This window comes from Choloepus didactylus, chromosome 25 (assembly GCF_015220235.1).
Source record: "Choloepus didactylus isolate mChoDid1 chromosome 25, mChoDid1.pri, whole genome shotgun sequence".
Lineage (NCBI taxonomy): Eukaryota > Metazoa > Chordata > Mammalia > Pilosa > Megalonychidae > Choloepus > Choloepus didactylus.
The window spans coordinates 6503978-6525987 of record NC_051331.1 but is presented as its reverse complement, the minus strand read 5'-3'; the positions used below and the strand labels follow the sequence as shown (position 1 = coordinate 6525987).

Genomic DNA, 22010 nt, shown 5'->3' with positions numbered 1-22010 from the left:
CGCGGGTGAAGAGAGGAGAAAGGGCCCGGCAGGAAGCAGGAGCCGGGCGGAGCGGCAACAGCCCGTACTGGGAAGGCGCTGCTCTGCGCGTGCGCTGACCCGCCAGCAGGAGGCGGGAGACCTACGGGCCCAGCGTGTGAGCAGATCTCTGTTCAGTCGTTGACTGACCACCAGGTTACAAAGAAACACGGGCCATTCCTGGAAAGCCAGGAGTAAGAACAAAGACAAGATCAAACGAAAAGCAAAAGTGAGCAGGCACACAGAGGCAGCACACGCACCACAGAAGTGAGGCCAGAGATTTAACCGGGGAAATAACTAAACAGACAGACACACGGACCACCACCACCGCAACCCTCAGACTCCAGAGTGGGAAAACAGGCTGCAGGAAAACACTGCAAGACAAGCCAAGAAATACATACTCCGGAAAAACAGTCAATGGAAACTGCCTCTGTTCCCAGACACGGGACTTAGCATACAAAGTCTTCAAAGCAGCTGCTATTTTAAATATGTTCAAAGAACTAGTGAAAACCATGTGTAAATGCAGTATGACCATATGAATCAACAGAGTATCAACAGAAAGAAATAATAAACTTTCCAAATTTGATGAAAAACATAAAATTAGCCATCCAAGAAGGTGAATAAAAACCAAAGAGAATAAATACAAAGAGTTCAGCATCAAATAGAAACCCAAAGCCAAACAGAAAACTGTGAAAGCAGAAAGAGAAAAATGAATCATCAAGCACAAGGGGGACATCAAAATGATGAGTGGCTGAATTTCTAATGCCAGAAGGCACGGAACAGCATATCCAAAGAAAGAAAAAAACCAAAAGAAAAAAAACTGTCTACAAAAAATTCTGTGTTGAGCTAAATTATCCTTCCAAAACGAAGGCTAAATAAATATATTCCGAGATAAACAAAGACTGAGAAAAATTATTGCCAGTGGACATTCCTAACAAGAAAGACCAAGAGGCATCTTTTAAGCCAACTTCAGAGTAACTTAAATCCACGAGAAGAAATCAAGAGCACCAAAAATACTAAATATGTGGACTGGTACAAATGAGTCTATGAATATATTTCCCATAATTCACCTTTATCAACTTCTTGATAAAAGTCATGAGATTGTATAAAGCACTGATTATAACACTATTGTTGGGTTTATACCACATAGGCACGTATTATATGTGACCATACAACATAAGGAAGGAATGGCTGGTTCTGTGTTAGGAGTGAGGTTTCTTTTATGTTTTACTGAAATTAAGTCAGTATTAATCTAAAGTAGACTGTGATAAACTAAGATGTATATTGTAATCCCCAAAGCACCTGAGAAGTCAAAAAGTATAGTAACAAAGATTAGAGTAGAAATAAATGGAATTGAGAATAAAAAATAGAAAAACAAAACCAAAGTTGGTTCTCTGAAAAGATCACTAAAATTGACAAATTCTTAGCTAGACTAAGAAAGTAAAAAAGAAGACGCACAAAACAAAATCAGAAATGAGAAGGGGGACCCCCACAGAAATAAAAAGGATAGTAAGAGGATACTATGAATAACTGTAATTTAAAAATTTAGATGAAATGGACAAATTCCTGGAAACACATGAACAACCTACACTGACTCCAAAAGAAGTAGAAGACTTGAACAGGATAACCACAAGAGACTGAATCAGGGGACTGGTGGTTTGATGGGTTGAGCTCTCTACCATAGGACTTGCCCTTGGGAAGATTGTTGCTGCAAAGGAGAGGTTAGGCCTGCCTATAATTGTGCCTAAGAGCTTCCTCCCAAATGCCTCTTTGTTGCTCAGATGTGGCCCTCTCTCTCTAGCTAAGCCAACTTGAAAGGTGAAATCACTGCCCTCCCCTCTACGTGGGATCAGACACCCAGGGGAGTGAATCTCCCTGGCAACGTGGAATATGACTCCCGGAGAGGAATGTAGACCCGGCATCGTGGGATGGAGAACATCTTCTTGACCAAAAGGGGGATGTGAAAGGAAATGAAATAAGCTTCAGTGGCAAAGAGATTCCAAAAGGAGCCGAGAGGTCACTCTGGTGGGCACTCTTACGCACACTTTAGACAACCCTTTTTAGGTTCTAAAGAATTGGAGTAGCTGGTGGTGGATACCTGAAACTATCAAACTACAACCCAGGACCCATGAATCTTGAAGACAGTTGTATAAAAATGTAGCTCATGAGGGGTGACAATGGGATTGGGAAAGCCATAAGGACCACACTCCACTATGTCTAGTTTATGAATGGAGGAGTACAAAAATAGGGGAAGGAAACAAACAGACAAAGGTACCCAGTGTTCTTTTTTACTTCAATTGCTCTTTTTCACTCTAATTATTATTCTTGTTATTTTTGTGTGTGTGCTAATGAAGGTGTCAGGGATTGATTTGGGTGATGAATGTACAACTATGTAATGGTACTGTAAACAATCGAAAGTACGATTTGTTTTGTATGACTGCGTGGTATGTGAATGTATCTCAATAAAATGAAGATTTAAAAAAAAAAAAAAAAACCTTCCAAAAAAGAAAAGCCCAGGATCAGATGGCTTCACAGATTAATTCTACCAAGCATTCCAAGAAGAGTTAATACCAATCCTGCTCAAACTCTTCCAAAAAATTGAAGAGAAGGGAACACTACCGAACTGATTCTATGAAGCCAGCATCACTCTAATACCAAAGCCAGATAAAGATACTACAAGAAAAGAAAATTACAGACCAATATCTCTAATAAACTAGATGCAAATATCCTCAACAAAATACTTGCAAATCAAATCCAACAACAAATGAAAAAACCCATGACCAAAACGGTTTTATCCCAAGCATGCAAGGGTGGTTCAACACAAGAAAACCAAGTAATGCAACGGACCACGTTAACAAAATTGAAAGGGGAAAACCAACAGGATCATCTCGATAGACGCAGAAAAGGCATTTGACAAAATCCAGCATCCTTTCTTGATAAAAATACCTTGAAAGATAGGAATAGAAGGAAGTTTCCTCAAAATGATTAAGGGCATATGTGGAGAAAACCACAACTAGCATCGTACCCAATGGTGAAAGTCTGAAAGCCTTCCCTCTAAGATCAGAAACAAGACAAGGATGCCCACTGTCACCACTGATATTCAACATTGTGCTGGAAGTTCTAACAAGGGCAATTAGGCAACAGAAAAAAAAAAAAGGCATGCAAACCAGTAAGGAAGAAGTAAACCTTTCACTATTTGCAGATGACATGATCTCATATACAGGAAGTCCCGAAAAACCTGCAAATGAGCTACTAGAGCTAATAAACGAGCTCAGCAAAGTGGCAGGATACAATACCAACATAAAAATCAGCAGTGTTTCTACACACCAGTAATGAGGAATCTTAGGAGGAAATTAAGAAAACAATTCCATTTATAATGCAACCAAAAGAATCAAATATCTAGGAATAAATTTAACAAAGGATGTAAAGGACCCATACACAGAAAACTATGAGACGCTGCTTAAATAAATCAAGGAAGACCTAAATAAATGGAAGGACAGTTCATCTTCATGGATTGGAAGACTAAATATTGTTAAGATGTCAATTGTACCCTAATTGCTTCACAGATTCAACACAATCCCAATCAAAATTCCAGTGGCTACTCTGCAGAATTGGAAAAGCCTATTATCAAATTTACTTGGAAGGATAAAATAAGAACAAGGCTGAAGGACTCACACTTCCTGACTTTAAAATATGTTACAAAGCTACAGTGGTCAAAACAGCATGGTACTGGTATAAAGACAGATATACTGACCAATGGAATCAAATTGAGAGTTCAGAAATAGACCTTCACATATATGGCCAATTGATGTGACAAGGTTGCCAAGTCCACCCAACTGGGACAGAATAGTTCGTCAACAAATGGTGCTGGGAGAGCTGGATATCCAAAAACAAAAGAATGAAAGTGGACCCCTATCTCACTCCCTATATACAAATTAATTCAAAATGGACCAAAGACCTGAATGTAAGAGACAGGACCATAAAACTTCTCGAGGGGAACGTAGGGACGCATCTTCACGATCTAGTGACAAGCTGTTGTCTCTAGACCTTACACCCAAAGCAGAAGCAACAAAAGGAAAAAATAGATAAGTAGGACTTCTCCAAAATTAAAAACTTCTGTGCCTCAAAGGATTTTGTCAAGAAAGTGAAAAGGCACCCTATGCACTGGGAGAAAATATTTGGAAACCATTTATCTGATAAGGTTTACTATTCAAAATATACAAAGAAACCCTGCAACTCAACAATAAAAAGACAAACAACCCAATTTTAAAAATGGGCAAAAGTTGTGAACAGACATGAAAAGATGCTCAACATCACTAGCTATCAGGGAAATGCCATCAAAACCACAATGAGGTATCATCTCACACCTACTAGAACGGCCACTATTAAAAACACAGGAATCTCCACATTGGAGAGGATCTAGAGCAATAGGAACTTACTCACTGCTGGTGGGAATGTAAAATGGCACAAACGCTATGGAAATACAGAACTGCCATATGATCCGGCAATCCCACTACTAGGTATATACACAGAAGAACGGAAAGCAGGGCACAAACAGACATTTGTACACTGATGTTCACAGCAGCATTACTCACAATTGCCAAGACAGAAGCAAGCCGTGTCCATCAACGGATGAATGGATAAACGAAACATGAAATAAACAAACAATGGAATAGTATTCAGCAGTAAGAAGGAATGAAGTCCTGATGCACGTGACGACATGGATGAACCTGGAGGACATCATGCTGAGTTAAAGACCAGACACAAAAGGACAAATATTGTATGATCTCACTAATATAAACTAAGTATGCTAAGCAAACCCATAAAGCTAGAATCTAGGTTACCAGGAGATAGAATGGGGGCAGAGAACTGGGAGCTGCTGTTTATTTGTGCAGAATTTCTATTTGGAAATGGATAGAGGTGATGGCAGAACACTACTGTGAGCGTGGGTGAAAGGGGTGGTTTTAGGTCGCGTATGCTACTAAAAGGGAAGCTGGAGGATAAAACATGGGACTGTATAACACACTGGACGATATCTGTGATGCATAGGACAAATGTAGGAGTGCTCTTTCATGAACTAGAACAAACATACGCCACTAATACCAGGTGTTAATAAGAGGGTGGTATATGGAAAAAATAAACCTAATGTGAAATATGGACTATAGCTAACAGTAATATTTTAGTATTCTTTAAATACAAATAAATCTATACAAATAGAATTAGAATAGTGATTATGTAGGGCTGGGTAAGGGTAGCAGGATTGATAACTGACTGTTAAGGGATATGGGGATTTTCTTTTTGTAGTAACGAAAAAGTTCTAAATTTGACTCTGGTGGTGAATGTGCAACTCTGTGAATATCCTAAAAGTCACTGATTATAAATCTGATGGATTATATGGTATGTGAATAAATATCAATAAAACTGCTTTTTTTAAAAAAAGTATAGTAAAAAAAAAATCAACAGAGGAATTAAAATAGTATGCTAAAATCCTAAAGAATGTACAGAAAAAAACTATCAAAACCAGTAAATGAGTTTAGCAGTTCACAGGCTACAAGATCAATATACAAAAATTAACTGTATTTTTATAATAGCAATTCTGTAATAAACCCAAAAATGAAATTAAGAAAACAATTCTACTCATAATAGCATCAAAAAGAGTAAAGTACTTAAGAATAAACTTAACAAAGTGTGTACAAAAACTGAATAATAAAAACTAAAAAACACTGATGAGAGAGCTGATGTAAATAAATGGAGAGGCATTCCATGTTCGTGGATTGGAATACTCAACATTCTCAAACAGCAATTCTCAAACAGATCTATAGAATCCATGCAATCCCTACCAAAATCCCACCAAGACTTTTTGTAGTAATTGATTAGCTGACCCTGAAATTTATATGGAAATGCAAAGGATCTAGAATAGCCAAAACAATTTAGAAAAAAAAAAAAGTTGGAGGACTGACACCACCTGGTTTCAAGACATCATAAACCCACAGTAATCAAGACAGTGTGATAGTGGCACAAGGAGAGACATGCAGATCGATCGAACAGAACTGAGAATCAGAAATAAACCCCTACATTTATGATCAATTGATTTAACACAAAGGTGCCAAGACTATTTAGTGGAGAAAACAAATAGTCTTTTCATCAAATAGTGCTGGGTAAACTGAATATCCATACACCAAAAAAAACCACTTAGACCCTTACATCAGACCACACACAAAAATCAACTCAACACAGATGACAGTCCTAAATGTCAAAGCTTAAACTATAAAACTTTTAGAAGGAAAAACAGGAGAAAACCCTCATGTCCTTCGGTTAGGCAAAGAGCTCTTAGATATTTAAAACTTTTGTACTTCAAAAGATGCCATTTTGAATGCTATGTGAATATACTGCAATAAAATTGAGTTTAATTAAAAAAAAAAAAAAAAAGATGTCATTAAGAAAACGAAGAGACAGGCAGACTGGAATAAGACATGTGCAAATTATATCTGACCAGAGACTTGTATTTAGAACATACAAAAAACTCTTACAACTTAGTAATAAGATGATAAACAACCCAATTTAAAACAACCCAATTTAAATCAGCAAAAACTGATTGTACAATTAGGAAATATTGAATGATGAGTGAATAAAAACTGTTTGAAAAAATAAACAGAAAACTACAAGTGCTGGAGAAGATGGGGAGAAAGAGGTCTACCTGCTCACTGTTGGTAGGAAAGTCAAATTGTGCAGCCCCTCTGGAGGGCAGTGTGGAGTTCCTCTGGAAGCTAAGTATAAAACTGCCATATGATCGAGCAATCCCATGACTAGATGTGTACTTGCAAGAACTGAAAGCAGGTACATGACTAGAACATTTGCACACTCATGTTTATAACGATATTATTCACGCCTGCCAAAGGATGGAGGGGGCCCGAGGGTTCCTCAACTGATGAGCAGAAGGGCAACCTGTGGTGTATGCATAGGATGGAATATTGTGCAGCTGCAGAAAGGAATGAAGCTGTGCGGTGTGCAACAAGGCGCACGAACCTCGAAGACACTATGTTAAGCAAAATAAGCCAGAAACAAAAGGACAAATACTGTATGGTCCACAAATGTGAACTAACTACAATGAGCAAACTGACAGTTAAATTAGAGAGCATCAGTTATCAGGAGAAAGAAAGAGGGCAGAGATTGGGCAACTGATGCTTTAGGAGAACAGAATGCTCAGTAAGGTTGATTGTAAAGGTTCAGAAATGGGTAGCACAAACCTCCACTCAAGTGTGCAGAAAATGGACTAATAAACAGATGGATACACAGATAGACAGACGGATAAATAGCTAGCTAGACAGATATAACGAGAGCTAGAATGATACAGCAGATGTGGCAAAATGTTAAAATTGGTGGCTCTGCGTACGGGAGGATGGGGAATGTCTGAGTTCTCCATACCTGGGTCACAGTATTTCTGTAACTGCCCTGCAAGTTGGAAAGTATTTCAAAATAAAAGTTTAAAACAAGAGGAAAAAAAAAAAAAAAAAAAAGGAAATGGATAGCACAATACTGCGTGAAAGCAGCACAATACTGTAAGTGCAACTAACAAAGCGGAGCACGAACGCTGTTGAAAGAGGAAGGGGAGAGTCATGTGTGTCATCAGAAGGAAAGCTAGAGGATAAAAACTGGGACTGCATGACTTAGGAAACCTAGCGTGGACAATGATGGTGGTTAATGGTATAAATATTTAAAAGTTTTTACATGAACTAGAACAAATGTACATTACTATTACAAGGGGCTAATAGAGTGTTATGTGTGAAAAAATAGAATTAATATAAACTAAGGTCTACAGTTAACAGTAACATAGTAATACTCTTTCATAAACTGTAACAAAGGCACTATACCAAAGCTAAGAGTAATAATAGGGAGATATAAGGGGTACGGGATTTTTTCTTCAGAAGAAATGAGAAAGTTCTCACATTGACTGCAGTGGTGAATACGTAACTATGTGATTATACAAAGAGACACTGATTGTACATTTAGGATGGATTGTATGGTGTGTTTAAAAAAAAAAAAAAAAAAGCTAGGCAAAAGATTTAAATGGATGCTAACCAAAAGATATCCAAATGGTGCATAAGCATATGAAAAGACACTCACCATCTTTAGTCATTAGGAAAATGCAAATTAAACCCCAATGAGACATCACTACACATCCACTAGAACGGCTACAATCAGGACAGACAATACCAAGTGTTGGTGAGAATGAGGAGAAACCAGAATCCATGAAAAGGTCTAGCCACACTGGAAAACAACTTTCTTAAAAAGTTAAACGTTAACTTACCATACAACCCAGAAATTCCACTCCTCGGTATCTACCTGTGCTTAACGTTAAAATCTATTATGTCCTCCACAAAAGCCGTGTTCTATAATACAATCTTGTGGGGGCAGACTTATTAGTCTGTTGAGGAGGGTGGGACCTTTCGATTCGGTTGTTTCCATGGAGATGTGACCTACCCAATGGTAGGTGAGACCTTTGGTTAAATTATTTCCATGGAGGTGTGGCCCCACCCATTCAGGGGAGGTATTAATTAGATCACGGAGTCCTTTAAGAGAGCTCATGGAGAGAAGGAGCTCAGAGAAGCTGAGAGAGACATTTTGGAGAAAAGCTAAGAGCCGACACAGACCCTTGGAGATTCTGGGAGATGCAGACAGAAGGTCGTTCGGAGATGCTAAGCTAACAGAGTTTACCCTGGAGAAGCTAAGAGTGGATCCCCAGATGCTTGGAGAGAAACACCACAGGAGAACCAAGCAGAGAGCTGAGAGACACAGAAGCACAGAGACATTTTGGAGAAAGCCGCTGTGAAATGCAACCGGGGAGCCAAGGACCAGCAGATGCCAGCCACGTGCCTTCCCAGCTGACAGAGGTGTTCTGAATGCCACTGGCCTTTCCTCGCTGACAGTATCCTCTGCTAATGCCTTATATGGCCACTTTCATGGCCTTGAAACTATAAATTTGCAACCTAATAAACCCCCGTTATAAAAGCCAATCCATTTCTGGTATTTTGCGTAAGAGCAGCTTTAGCAGACCAGAACACTACCCAAGAGGAATGAAAACATACGTCCACACAAAGACATGCATGCAAATGTCTTTAGCAATGCTATTCATAATAGCCAAAGAAATAGAAGCAGCACAAATTTCTCACAGCCGGTGAATGGATAAACAAAATGTGGTATATCTGTACAAAGCAGACTCAACGATGAAAAAGGATAAACTCTGATACACACAACATAGGAGAGCCTCACAAATATTATGCAAAGTGAAAGGAGCCAGATACAAAAGGTCATTTGTTGTGTGACTCCATTTATAAGGAATGTCCAAAAAAAGGGAAATGTATAAAGATATAAAACAGAGCAGTGGTTTCCTGGGCTGGAGGAGAGAATGGGATCGAACTGGAAATGGGCAGAAGGGAGCTTTTTGGGGTAATGGTGGATGGTAATGACTGCATGAGACTATAAATTCAATACAAGTCGTTGAATTGTACACTCACAATGGGTGCATTTTACGATACACAAATCATACCTCAATAAAGCTGTTAAAAATTTATGACAAAGTAATATCAGCCAAAGAATCCTTAATCTACTAAAAGACTCGAGGGAATATAAAAATTAAATATATTATCTTTTTAAAACATCACAAGTTCAATGGGAAGGGGACGGATTAAATGGTGTGCACACGGGTTTATTACTGGGAGGGGATATAAAAGCTAGAGCTCCACTTGCCCAACACCAAATAAATTCCAGATGACATGAAGAGGTAATAAGGTAATCTCACTTAATAAGAAGAGGGTGAAAGAAAGATAAACCAAAAGAAAGGTCTATATAGGTGAATGCGCAGCTGACTTCTGGCTACAGGGTATATATATAAAGAGCATGGAAAAATTCAATGAAAACCACCCACAACTCTAGAAATGGGCAAATGAAGCAGGCCGTTCACAAGAGAAATCTCAATGTTCAGTAATGCACATTAAAATCTCCTTTAAAAAAATGTAGCGTTAAAATCTCCTTTTAAAAAACGTAGCGTTTTCTCGTTGGTTGGCTTTGTTCTCTTATCTGTTCTTTGGCATTCAGTTCCACTTATTCTAGACCTCTAGGGTAGCTTCTGTTTAACTGATCAGAATTTTTCAGCTCTTGTTATTCTGGTTCTTGCCCTGCCTATATGGAAATTAACGAAATTCCTTTTTTTTTTTTTCCTGAGGTGGGTCAACCCTGATATGATCAACCCCAAGCAGATTTTCCCAGACCAGAAAGGAATGAAGCTGTAAGGCATGCAACTAAGTGAATCAACCCTGAGGACACTTTGTTGAGTGATATAAGCCAGAAACAAAAAGAGAAATATTATAACGCCTCACTAGTATGGACTAAATTTAATGTGCAAACTCTGAGAACTGAATCTGACAGCATAGGGTATCAGGGGAAGGCTTATTGTAAAGGTTCTTAGACTGTAAGCTCTTATAGAAGTCACATCTATTTCTGAGTTTTTACAGTTATTTCTAAATTCTGAGATGCTGACCTCTTTGTGCACAACCTGGTTGTTCCCTGAAACTTCAGGTATCTGTGTGACACCAGAGACTCAGAGCCAGTTTGGCAGCTATGAATGTCAATGTTACCCCATACAGCAAATGTGAAAAAAGCTGAAAAAAGAGATCAGACTTCAATTAAAGATATGAATGAGGCAGGGGCAGGATGGCGGCATAGAGAGGAGTGGAAGCTAAGTAGTCCCCCTGGAACAACTACAAAAAACCAGAAACAACTAGTAAATAATCCAGAATAACTGCGGGGGGACAAACGAGACCATCCATTCATCATACACCAACCTGAATTGGGAGGAGCGCCCGAGAACACAGCATAAAATCTGTAAGTAAAACCTGCGGACCCAAGTCACGAGACCCTTACCCCATAGCCCAAGCTGCAAAGCCGCGTGGTGCCAGAGAGAAGCTCTCCCCCAGCAAGCGAATATCTCAGCTGAGCTCCAACTGGGGTTTTAAGTAGCGAGTGTGAACTGATCACTACAGGTACGCAGGCCCCCAAAACAGACAGAAGCTATGGGTGACGACTGACCTGGGAGAGCCAGAGGGTCGCCTTGGACTAGGTCTGAAGGGGACTATCTGTTTCTTTTTTGGCTCAATGGAGAAAGCCCCAGCCATTTTCAGTTTCCAGGGCTGTGACTCAGGGAAGGGTGGAGACAGCACAAGCAGAGAGCGAGACCATTGAAATGCTAATGACCCCCCCTAGTGGGTCTATGGTCTCTAAGAGGAAAGGGGTGGGGCCCTTTCCATTCAGAACCAGACCCCAGAGCCTGGGGAAACACGGTCACACCTCCTCACACCAGTCAAGAATTATAGGCTAACAGGCATCACCTGCTGGGCAGAAAAGCACAGTGACCTGAGGCATCACAGGGTGGAGCAATTTTCTAAGACACACCCGCAGGGAAACCAGATACTGAATATTTCTTCCCTCTGGGACCTGAGCCTGTTCTGGTCTGGGAAAACCTGATTTGGATAACCAAGGAAACCATGCCTAGACAACAGAAAATTACAACCTACACTAAGAAAAACAAAGTTATGGCCCAGTCAAAGGAACAAACGTACACTTCAACTGAGATACAGGAATTTAAACAACTAATGCTAAATCAATTCAAAAAGTTTAGAGAAGATATTGCAAAAGAGACAGAGGCTGTAAAGGAAGCACTGGGCATGTATACGGCAGAAATCAAAAGTTCAAAAAACCTACTAGTAGAATCTATGGAAATGAAAGGCACAACACAAGAGATGAAAGACACAATGGAAACATACAACAGCAGATCTCAAGAGGCAGAAGAAAACACTCACGAACTGGAGAACAAAACACCTGAAAGCCTACACGCAAAGGAGCAGATGGAGAAAAGAATGAAAAAATATGAGCAACGTCTCTGGGAACCCAAGGATGAAAGAAAGTACAATAATGTACGTATTGTTGGTGTCCCAGAAGGAGAAGAGAAGGGAAAGGGGGCAGAAGCAATAATAGAGGAAATAATTAATGAAAATTTCCCATCTCTTATGAAAGACATAAAATTACAGATCCAAGAAGCGCAGCGTACTCCAAACAGAAGAGATATGAATAGGCCTACGCCAAGACACTTAATAATCAGATTATCAAATGTCAAAGACAAAGAGAGAATCCAGAAAGCAGCAAGAGAAAAGCAATCCATTACATAGAAAGGAAGCTTAACAAGACTATGTGCGGATCTCTCAGCAGAAACCATGGAGGCAAGAAGGAAGTGGTGTGATATATTTAAGATACTGAAAGAGAAAAACCACCAAGAATCCTGTATCCAGCAAAGCTGTCCTTCAAATATGAGGGAGAGCTCAAAATATTTTCTGACAAACAGACAATGAGAGACTTTGTGAACAAGACACCTGCACTACAGGAAATACTAAAGGGAGCACTACAGGGTGATAGAAGACAGGAGTGTGTGGTTTGGAACACAATTTGGGGAGATGGTGGCACAACAATGTAAGTACACTGAACAAAGGTAACTATGAATACGGTTGAGAGAGGAAGATGGGGAGCATGTGAGACACCACAAGAAAGGAGGAAAGATAAAGACTGGGACTGTGTAACTTGGTGAAATCGAGAGTATTCAACAATTGTGATAAAATGTACAAATATGTTCTTTTACGAGGGAGAACAAGCAAATGTCAACCTTGCAAGGTGTTAAAAATGGGGAGGCATTGGGGGAGGGATGCAATCAGCATAAACTAGAGACTGTAACTAATAGAATCATTGTATTATGCTTCCTTTAATGTAACAAAGGTGATATACCAAGGTGAATGCAGATAAGAGGGGGGATAGGACAGGCATGTTAGACACTTGACATTGGTGGTATTGTCTGATTCTTTATTCTACTTTGATTTAAGGTTATTTTTCCTTTTGCTGCTTCCTAGCTGTCATTTTTTTTTCTCTTTCTTTTGCCTCTCTACCTTCTTTGACTCTCCCTCCTGCCTTGTGGAAGAAATGTAGATGCCCTTATATAGACAGTGGTGAAGGTGGTGAACACATAAATATATGACCATATAGAGAACAATTATTTACTTAGGATGGAATGTATGGTGAGTGAACAAAAGCATATTAAAAAAAAATGGGTTGATGACAAAACCTCACAGACAATATACTGAGTGAAATAAGCCAGACACATAAGGACAATTATGGCAGGGTCTCACTGATAGGAACTAATTACAATATGTAAATGCATAGACATGAAATATAAGGTACCAAGATATAGGACGAGGCTTAAGAATGGGGAGTGGTTGCTTAGTATGAGCAGAATGTTCAATTAGGATGAACTGAAATGTTTGGAAATGAACAGGGGTGTTGGTAGCAAGATGTGAGAATAACTAACAGTGCCGAATGGTGTGTGAATGAGGTGGAAAGGGGAAGCTCAGAGTCATATATGTCACCAGAAGGAAAGTTGGAGGTCAAAAGACGGGAATGTATAAAACTGAATCCTATGGTGGGCAATGTCCATGATCAACTGTACAAATACTAGAAATCACTTCATGAACCAGAACAAATGTATGACAATACAATTAGAAGTTAATAATAGAGGGGCATATAGGGAAGAACTATATACCTATTACAAACTATATACTACAGTTAGTAGTATTTCAACATTTTTTCATAAACAGCAACAAATGTACTATATCAATACTAGGAGTCAACAGTTGAGGGGGGTTGGTTAGGGATAGGGGAGGATTCGAGTTTCCTTTTCTTTTTTTCTTTTTTCATCTTTCACTTTATTTCTTGTCTGGAGTAATGAAAAGTTTCTAAAAATTGAACAAAAATTAAGTGTGATGGATGCACAGCTGTATGAGGGTACCCAGGGGCAAGTGATTGTACACTTTGGATCTTTGGATAATTTTATGGTATCTGAACAATCTCAATAAAAATGAAAAAAATTAAAAATTAAAAATTAAAATTAAAATAAAAAAAAAAGATATGAATGAAGCTGATATGGTTAGGAGTAAGGCAAATCAGACTAAAGGATAAAGCACAGTATTGACTGTGTTTTAAAACTTCAACTTCTGTGTGAGACCAAAGGAAGAGATGTTTATTTGGTACAAAATTTATATCTTCTGTGGCACACTATCCAATTTAACTAGTATGGTTAGTTTATTCTAACACCACAATTACGTGGAACCTGCCTAGGGAGTGAAATCTTGTTGATTTGTAGAGGTTAGTGTGATACCCCAATTCATCCCCGAGTAACTTGGGCAGAAAATAAAAAAGTATTTGCAGAGCTCCCATGAGGGACTGGGGGAAAATGTAGCAGTATCAAACTTCCCCATCTGGGGAATTCCTGATATTCTCACAAGCATTGGGGAATCCCAACAGGCCAAGCCCTCGATCTTGGAGCTTCTCCTTATGAAACGTATTCCTCCAAAGGAGAAGCTAAGCCTACTTATAATGGTGCCTAAGAGTCACCCCCAGAGAACCTCTTTTGTTGCTCAGATGTGGCCTCTAAGCCAGCTCGGCAGGTGAACTCACTGCCTTCCCCCCTGCGCGGGACCTGAGTCCCATGGAGGAGCCTGGCCCTGGCATCGTGTGATTGAGAAAGCCTTCTTGGACCAAAAGGGGGAAGAGAAATGAAACAAACTAGTTTCAGTGGCAGAGAGATTTCAAATAGAGTTGATAGGTCATGCTGGAGGTTATTCTTATACGTTATATAGCTAACCCTTTGTAGTTTTTAGGGTATTGGAATAGAAGGAAATATCTGAAACTGTTGAACTGTAATCCAGTAGCCTTGATCCTTGAGAGGAGTGTATAACTATACAGCTCTTAAGGTGTGACTGTGTAATTGCAAAACCCGGTGACTGACACCTCCTTCATCCAGTGTGTGGACAGCTGAGCAATAATACAAAGACAAAAAATCAATCAATAAATAATGGGGGTATGGGATATTTGGGTACTCTTTTTTTATCTTTATTCTAATTTTTTTTTTTGGAGTAATGAAAATGTTCAAAAATTGATTGTGGTGTTGAATGTACAACTATATGATGAAACCGTGAGCCACTGATTGCACACTTTGGATGATGAGCTGGTATGTGAACACATCTCAATAAAATTGCATTAAACAAAAGATGTCAAGGTGGCAGAGCCTTTGAAGGAACAGTATGACTGGCGTCCGGCTGTGGTGGGGGAGCCACTCTTGCTGCCGCTGAGGGGGTGGATGAGTACACCCTGGGAGGGTGGTGGGGAGATCGAACCAGCCTTCAGACCACCACCGGGCGCCCCTCTGAGCGCCCCCGCCCCTGAAACCGTCTCCAGGACAGAAACTCCAGTAGCGTCTTCCCTGGAGATCTGTCAACCAGGGAGATGCTAGAACTCACCTGCACGTGGGCATAACTAAATGATTTCAAAACCACACAATAAGTGCAACCATTTACATGTCTTCAAAGAATGTGTTATATATAACAGGCAGGCATGTATGTGATATATTAGCTGAAGAGAATTCAACCCGTAACTTTACACAGATGGTTTCCTTGGGGGAAAGGGCTATCATGCAATTGAAATACGGCTTCTGTACAACTGAAACATTGATTTAAAACTTGAAACAGTCATGCGTGGCCAAAGGGCACCGTGTTGGAGAGCACTGCTCTGGAGAACCAGCCCTGGGCCAGGACCACGGCCTGGGCTGCACCCCTACCCCCACCCCTGTCGGACACGAGGCCCAGCCAGAGCAGGAGGGGTCACGGCGTTCTGGGTGAGGGACGCACGGGCAGAAACGGACTCTTACCTCTTCCTCTTCTTCTGAGCCGCTTTCTTCACTGTCAGATCTTGGAGCTACTTCATACCTAGAAAAACAATATTCCTGCATTCATACAGATCTCCCCAGAACCAGTGGGTTCTCCTTCCCTGGCCGACCGGCCTGGTCTCCATGTGCACAGTAAGATCACTCCCGGCTGCCCGCACCCTTGGAACGAGGCGGACTGTTGACTCCAGATCCTGGGGCGCTGGGGAGGCGGGACCCAGCTCACCCTGGGTTCATCTCGAGCCAGGCCTCCAGCTGCCCGGCCTTGGGAGCGTCCGTGCCCGTGAGGATCTTCCCGCTCTCCACGTGGATCACCTTCACAGGGAGGTCGCTCATCTGGCTGGTCTCATCCAGGGGCTGAAAAAGAGCCACACGGATGCCTGGAGGTTAACACGCGTCCAGAAGGGAGCAAAGCTGCTCACGGCCCACTGGAGAGGGCCTGCCCGGCAACACACCCGGAAAAGGGCACCAAACACAGCCCGAGGTTGTGAAATGGTTTAACTGCATGGTGATGACTCAGTAAAGCTCCTAACCCACTGGCCCTGGTGGGTGACAGCTATGTCCCAGAGCTCACTGAATGGACACAGATGTTTTAATTGTGAATCGGTAATCCACCCCCATGGTTCGAAATTCAAGGGTGTGTACGGGGCGGCCCCTGCCTCCCCTCCCCGCCGGGCAGCTTCTCTCTCACGGGCACCACCGTCACCATTTTTGGGTTCAACCTTCTGGACAGATTCAATGCATACGAAACAAGGACTTAGGTATTTACCGCCCCTCCCCATACCCCATTTTACACAAATGACTAATATTCAAACTCTCCTGGCCCTGGGACTTTTCCACTTTTACTGGTATTTTAGACTTCATCAAAAGCCCTAATTATTTTTTGTTAAACAACTACCTGGGGAATATTTGAGAAATAAAACTGACTTCCTCTTAGCGACAAATATGGAATTCCTCATTTTTGAGACAGCCCTTTGGATGACTATTTCCCTTCTCGCTGATTCCCCCAAATTTCCTGGAGAAAACCTTCAGGATGAGGATGAACCCATTTGCTTAAAATTTGTTTACATCTTCCGGAAACTTCTGGAATCTTCCGGAAACCACCCCCTCCCTCCACACTGCACGCTACAATCGCACCCTCGCACGCAGCCCACTGAGGACAGCGACCCCGTCTGTGGGAGGGCTCCGCAAGCTGCCTCAATCTGCAACACTGACCCCTGCGTGCTCCCTAGGGTCATCGGGGAGCAGTGAGAGACACTGATGCTCAAACCCTGAAACACCCCCTGCCCCCACCAAGGTCTGATTTGTCCACTCTAGAGTGAAGCTTGGGCAGCTCTATTTTTTTCTATTTTTTTTTTTAACTTTTAAAAAATACTTTCAAACTTACAGGATAATTGTAAAAATAACACAAATCCCATACAGAGGACTCCAACATATCCCCATGGCCCAGTTTGTTAAAAGCGTCCCCAATGATTCAAATGTGCAGCCAAGGTTGGTAACCGGTGGCCGAGAGAAAGGACAGCCCACAACTGTCACGGGGGATGTGGCCACCACTAAATACGAACAGTGTCACGGGGAGGACCTGCTGGCACGCCCCGAGCCGGACCTTCCCGCTGGGTGGCTTTTCCTTCAGTCCCCCAAGTGGCCTTCAGAAGGCTTCCCACTGTAGGAACGTGACAACACACATTCTTCTACAAGGACTCAAGATGCCATTCTGAATAAAATCCCTAGAGATAAATGTGTTTGGGTTAATGACTCTAGTTGCTCAGAACCAGCAATCAGGCCCACAGGAGTCTGCACGAGAACACAAGGCTATGTTGTGATAGAGGAGAGGGAAACAGCTGAAATATCTGTCAGCGGGGCAGTGGTGCATCAGAGCTGCTCGGTGCAACATGCTTTGTAACAGCTAGAAACTGGACGTACCCTACATAGCCATCAATCTGAGTGGGGAGACACATTTCAATAAGTCAAGATGATGAAATTAAAATGGCTTGACATGGATGGAAAGCTGTCCCAAATATCCTGCTAAGTGAAGAAAAAAAATTTAGCTATGACTAGATGGACCCAAACAGTTCTAAAAAAAATAGGAGAGGCGCATGCAGATTTTTGAAGGGCACAGAGAAAACATGACCCCGGGGCCGGCGGGTGGGCCTGAGGGAGAGCAGGCGCCATGGGCACTTCCACTGTGCACATCACCGCTTAAGACTTCTTCTGTCAGCCGCGTCGTATATTTATGATTCAAATAAGCAAGCAGCCATCTCTGTAATATGGTGACATTAGAAACAACAAGGGAAATCTACCTAAGCGACCTTGGAAAGACGAATGAGATATGGTGACCGGTAGAAAAAGGCAAATACCAGTGACGGGTGGTGGAAAAAGGTCCTGGAGCGAGAACCCCACAGCAAGTCCTGGATGCTCTCAGGGAAGCAGGACTGGGGAGGGACAGGCAAGGGCAGCGAAGGAAAACACTTCTTACTCTGTACAGCCTGCTTCACCCATCTTTCTTCTAAGCGAGGGTGTTCTGGTTTGCTAATGCTGCCGTTAAGCAAAATAACAGAAATGGGTTGGCTTTTATAAAGGGGGTTTATTTGGTTACCAAGTTACAGTCTGAAGGCTATAAAGCATTCTTCATCAACAATCGGGTACCTTCACTGCAGGATGGTCACTGGCATCTGGAAAACCTCTGTTAGCTGGGAAGGCACGTGGCTGGCGTCTGCTTGCTCCCAGGTTGTGTTTCAAAATAGCTTTCACCGAAGTGTCTGCATCGGCTTCCAACGGCCATCTTCAAAATGTCTGTCTCGGCTACAGCAGCAAGCTCCTTCTGTCTGAGCTTATACAGTGCTCTAGTAAACTAATCAAGGCCCACACTGAATGGGTGGGCCACACCCCCATGGAAACTATCCAATCAGAGTCATCACCTACAGTTGGGTGGGTCACATCTCCATGGAAACAAACTAACCCAAAGGCTCCATCCTAATTAACACTAATACATCTGCCCACACGAGACTGCATCAAAGAACATGGAGTTTTGGGGGACATAACACATCCCAAACTGACACAGAGAGTATTAAGTGAGAACACTGTGGAGGGTGCATTTCAAGACTAGAGTAGCAGCAGCAGGGAGAGGACAGAATGACTGAGGGACAGTGTGCCAGCTTGGATGTATTATGCCCCCAAAACGCCATGTTCTTTGATGCCATCTTGAGGGGGCAGATGTATTAGTGTTGATTAGGTTGGAATCCTTTGATTGTTTCCATGGAGATGTGACTCAATCAACTGTGGGTGAAACATTTGATTATTTCCATGGAGATATGGACCCTGCCCATTCAGGGTGGGTCTTGATTCAATCACTGGAGTCCTACAAAAGAGCTCACAAACAGAAGGAGCTCAGAGCAGCTGAGAGGGACGTTTTGGAGACGGCCGCTGGAAGCAGATTTTATGGAGATCCTAGCCCAGTGTTTGCTCTGGAGAAGCTAAGAGAGGACAAAATGTCTGAAGAGCAACATTTTCAAGAAAGCACAGGAGCTGAGAGAGGAGCTGGAACACAACCTGGGATCAGCAGACGCCAGCCACGTGCCTTCCCAGATAACAGAGGTTTTCTGGAAGCTACTGGCCTTCCTTCGGTGAAGGTATACTCGTGTTGGTGCCTTAATTTGGACATTTTTATGGTCTTGAAACTGTAAATTTGTAACCAAATAAACCTGTTTTGTAAAAGCCAATCCATTCCCGGTATTTCTGCATAAGAGCAGCATTATCAAACTGGAACAGACAGTAACTCAACCCCCCCTCTCCGAAGGCAACAGTTTGTATGGTTCCGTCTTTTCAAACCATGCTGGGTGTTTGACGTATTGGATAAACAGAACGGTTGAGTAATCAAATCAGGCCAGTAAGGATGGGGGAATATCCACAGGCCAGGAGGGAGGGGAACCAATCCAAGGACCTTGGGCACAGTCTTTAGAGCTCAAATCCTCGGGCGGAAGAGCTCTAAACTAACACGGCTGCTTTGTCATGGGGTGAGCAATTCTGAAACTGCTTTCTGTGTATTCTCAGACTGAGCACGCAAGTAAATACACGGCAGAGCCAGGATTCTCATTGTCATGAATAAGAGCAGAAGTGCCCCTGTGTGCTGGATTAGAATAGAGATATCGGGGTGAACTCAAGGTTTTTAACAGTTACATAAACAGAAGCGTGGATGTGTGTGTGTGTGTGTGTGTGTGTGTGTGTGTGTGTGTGCATCCACCCCTCTCTTGGCTCTGTCCCCTGGAGAGGGCCTAGAAGCACTGACACCACAGCAGCAGAAAGCAGACCTCAAGTCAGATCTCAGTTTCTAAATACTCTTCCCTAATGAAAGGATCCAGAGCTGGAGAAACAGCTGACCCCAGGGCTGGGGCACCTAGAACGTCTTGTTGCGCCAGAAGGTAAGAAAGTGCTCGAAGAATGATGGGGACACGTCCAAAGGATGCAGGAGCCGACCTGAAGGGCTCCTAACTGGCCCGAACTAGAACAATTTGAACATGAAAACAAATGATGACACTAAAGGGTTTATAATCCATGAAATTAAACAAGAGACCACGAGCCTACTGAGGGGTCAGCAAACTAGGACCCATGGGCCAAACCCAGCCCCAAGCCTGTTTTCAACAGCCGGCAAGCTCAGAATGTTCTTTACGGTTTTAAAGAGTAAATGTTACAAACAAACAAAGAACAAGCAAAAGGGACAGTAAATGGCCCATGTAGCCTAATATATGCACTGTCTGGCCCTTTACAGAAAATATCTGTAACGGTATAAACAAATGAACAGCAGAGAAGGGAACGCTCTCCCTTACACTCTGGGCAAAAGCAGGCAGCAGATGCCAAAACGGGTAGGAGGAGGCCTGAGGAGATACTGCATGTTCTCAAGACCCTCCTCAGGAGTAGGTAATCGTTACAAGGGGGGAGACGGGAACTTCACGGTGGAGAAACTGGGCAGACGTCACCTTAGCCAAGCGATCAGCAGCGTGAGCAGGGACGGGAAGCACCGAGAGGGACAAAGCCGCGCTTCGGGGTCCTCCTGCCAGACATGCGACATAAACTTCTCACGAGGAAGCACCGGCCAACCCCAGATGGAGGGACAGAGGGCAGAAGACCTGGCCTGAGCGCCTCAGAGCAGCCAAGGTGATGTAAGGCAAAGAAAAAGGGGGGACCATTCAAGATCGAAGGAGACGAAAGAGACGAAAACTGGGGTCTGGGATTTCCTTTGGCTCGGAGGGACATCTGAGGGGTGGCTGGTGGGAACTACAAGAGGCCTGTATGTGAGACGACAGCCAGGTGCCCACCGACCGCTGGCTGAGTTACGGGAGAGAAGGAAGGACCTCGTCTTGAGGAAATAAACGCTGAACTACATGAAGGTAAAAGGACAGCCCGTCAGCAGCTCATTCCCAGATGGTTTAGGGGAAAGAATGCAGTAAGGGAAAAGGGGAATCTGGGTGAATGAGGAGTGCCTAGAGATCTCTGGTTGGTTCTTGCCATGCTCCTAGAAGTGTGATGTTATTTCAGAGTAAAAACTTAAAAAAAATGACATGCCAGATTCATTCTAATGACCGGACAGATTCATTCTAATGACCAGAAGTAGTTGCTGTTTTTTTAAAAAAAGACAACCACGGGAAAGAAATATTAAAGGAAAAAGCACCTCATTGTAGGCATTCTTGCCTCATATTTTACTGGGCCATGTTTGTTTCTTGGTACTCATAAATACATGTATTTTTTTTTCCAGATCTCTTTCCCAATTTGCTGTTTATAAGAGTATTCTGCTAAGTGTGGATACAGTTATACACACTTATAGCAGATATGAAGTCTGAAGTAGCTAAAGCAGCTATAAAACAGAGAAATACATTCTTAGCTGCAGAAACCATGATAGGTAGAGGATTTTCCTTTTTGGCATCTTATTTTGTTTTGGGTTTTAAAGAGAAGAGATTTTATTACAAAGAAAAAATTCCAGTGAATTGTGCAGAAATACTGGTTTCTACACCACCCTAAAGAAAAACTTACAAAGGTTTTTTTGGAGTAGAAAAAGTTATAAAAGCTGGGATCTTAAATTGCTAAAAAAAAAAGATGAGTGTCAAAGTCCTAAAAGTAGAACTCATTTTGTGCAATGAACATAAGGAAAGACTATTGTATGGTTGTGTTTTTTTTTCTTTTAAAT

General features: G+C 42.0%; 1 protein-coding gene across 16 annotated transcripts in view; it reads right to left on the bottom strand.

Moving 5' to 3' along the window:
* Nucleotides 1-22010, bottom strand: part of SMARCA4 (SWI/SNF related, matrix associated, actin dependent regulator of chromatin, subfamily a, member 4) — a 107744-nt gene that overhangs the window by 57930 nt on the left and 27804 nt on the right. For all 16 annotated transcript variants that reach the window (XR_005214149.1, XM_037817925.1, XM_037817926.1 and 13 more), the window contains 2 exons: nucleotides 16059-16189; nucleotides 15818-15875 (listed from right to left, as the gene is read on the bottom strand). Coding sequence is in view for 15 of the 16 variants with exons in the window: in XM_037817925.1 (XP_037673853.1) it covers nucleotides 15818-15875; nucleotides 16059-16189 (189 nt within the window). In the remaining variant the exon portion in view is untranslated. The remainder of the gene's footprint in view (nucleotides 1-15817; nucleotides 15876-16058; nucleotides 16190-22010) is intronic.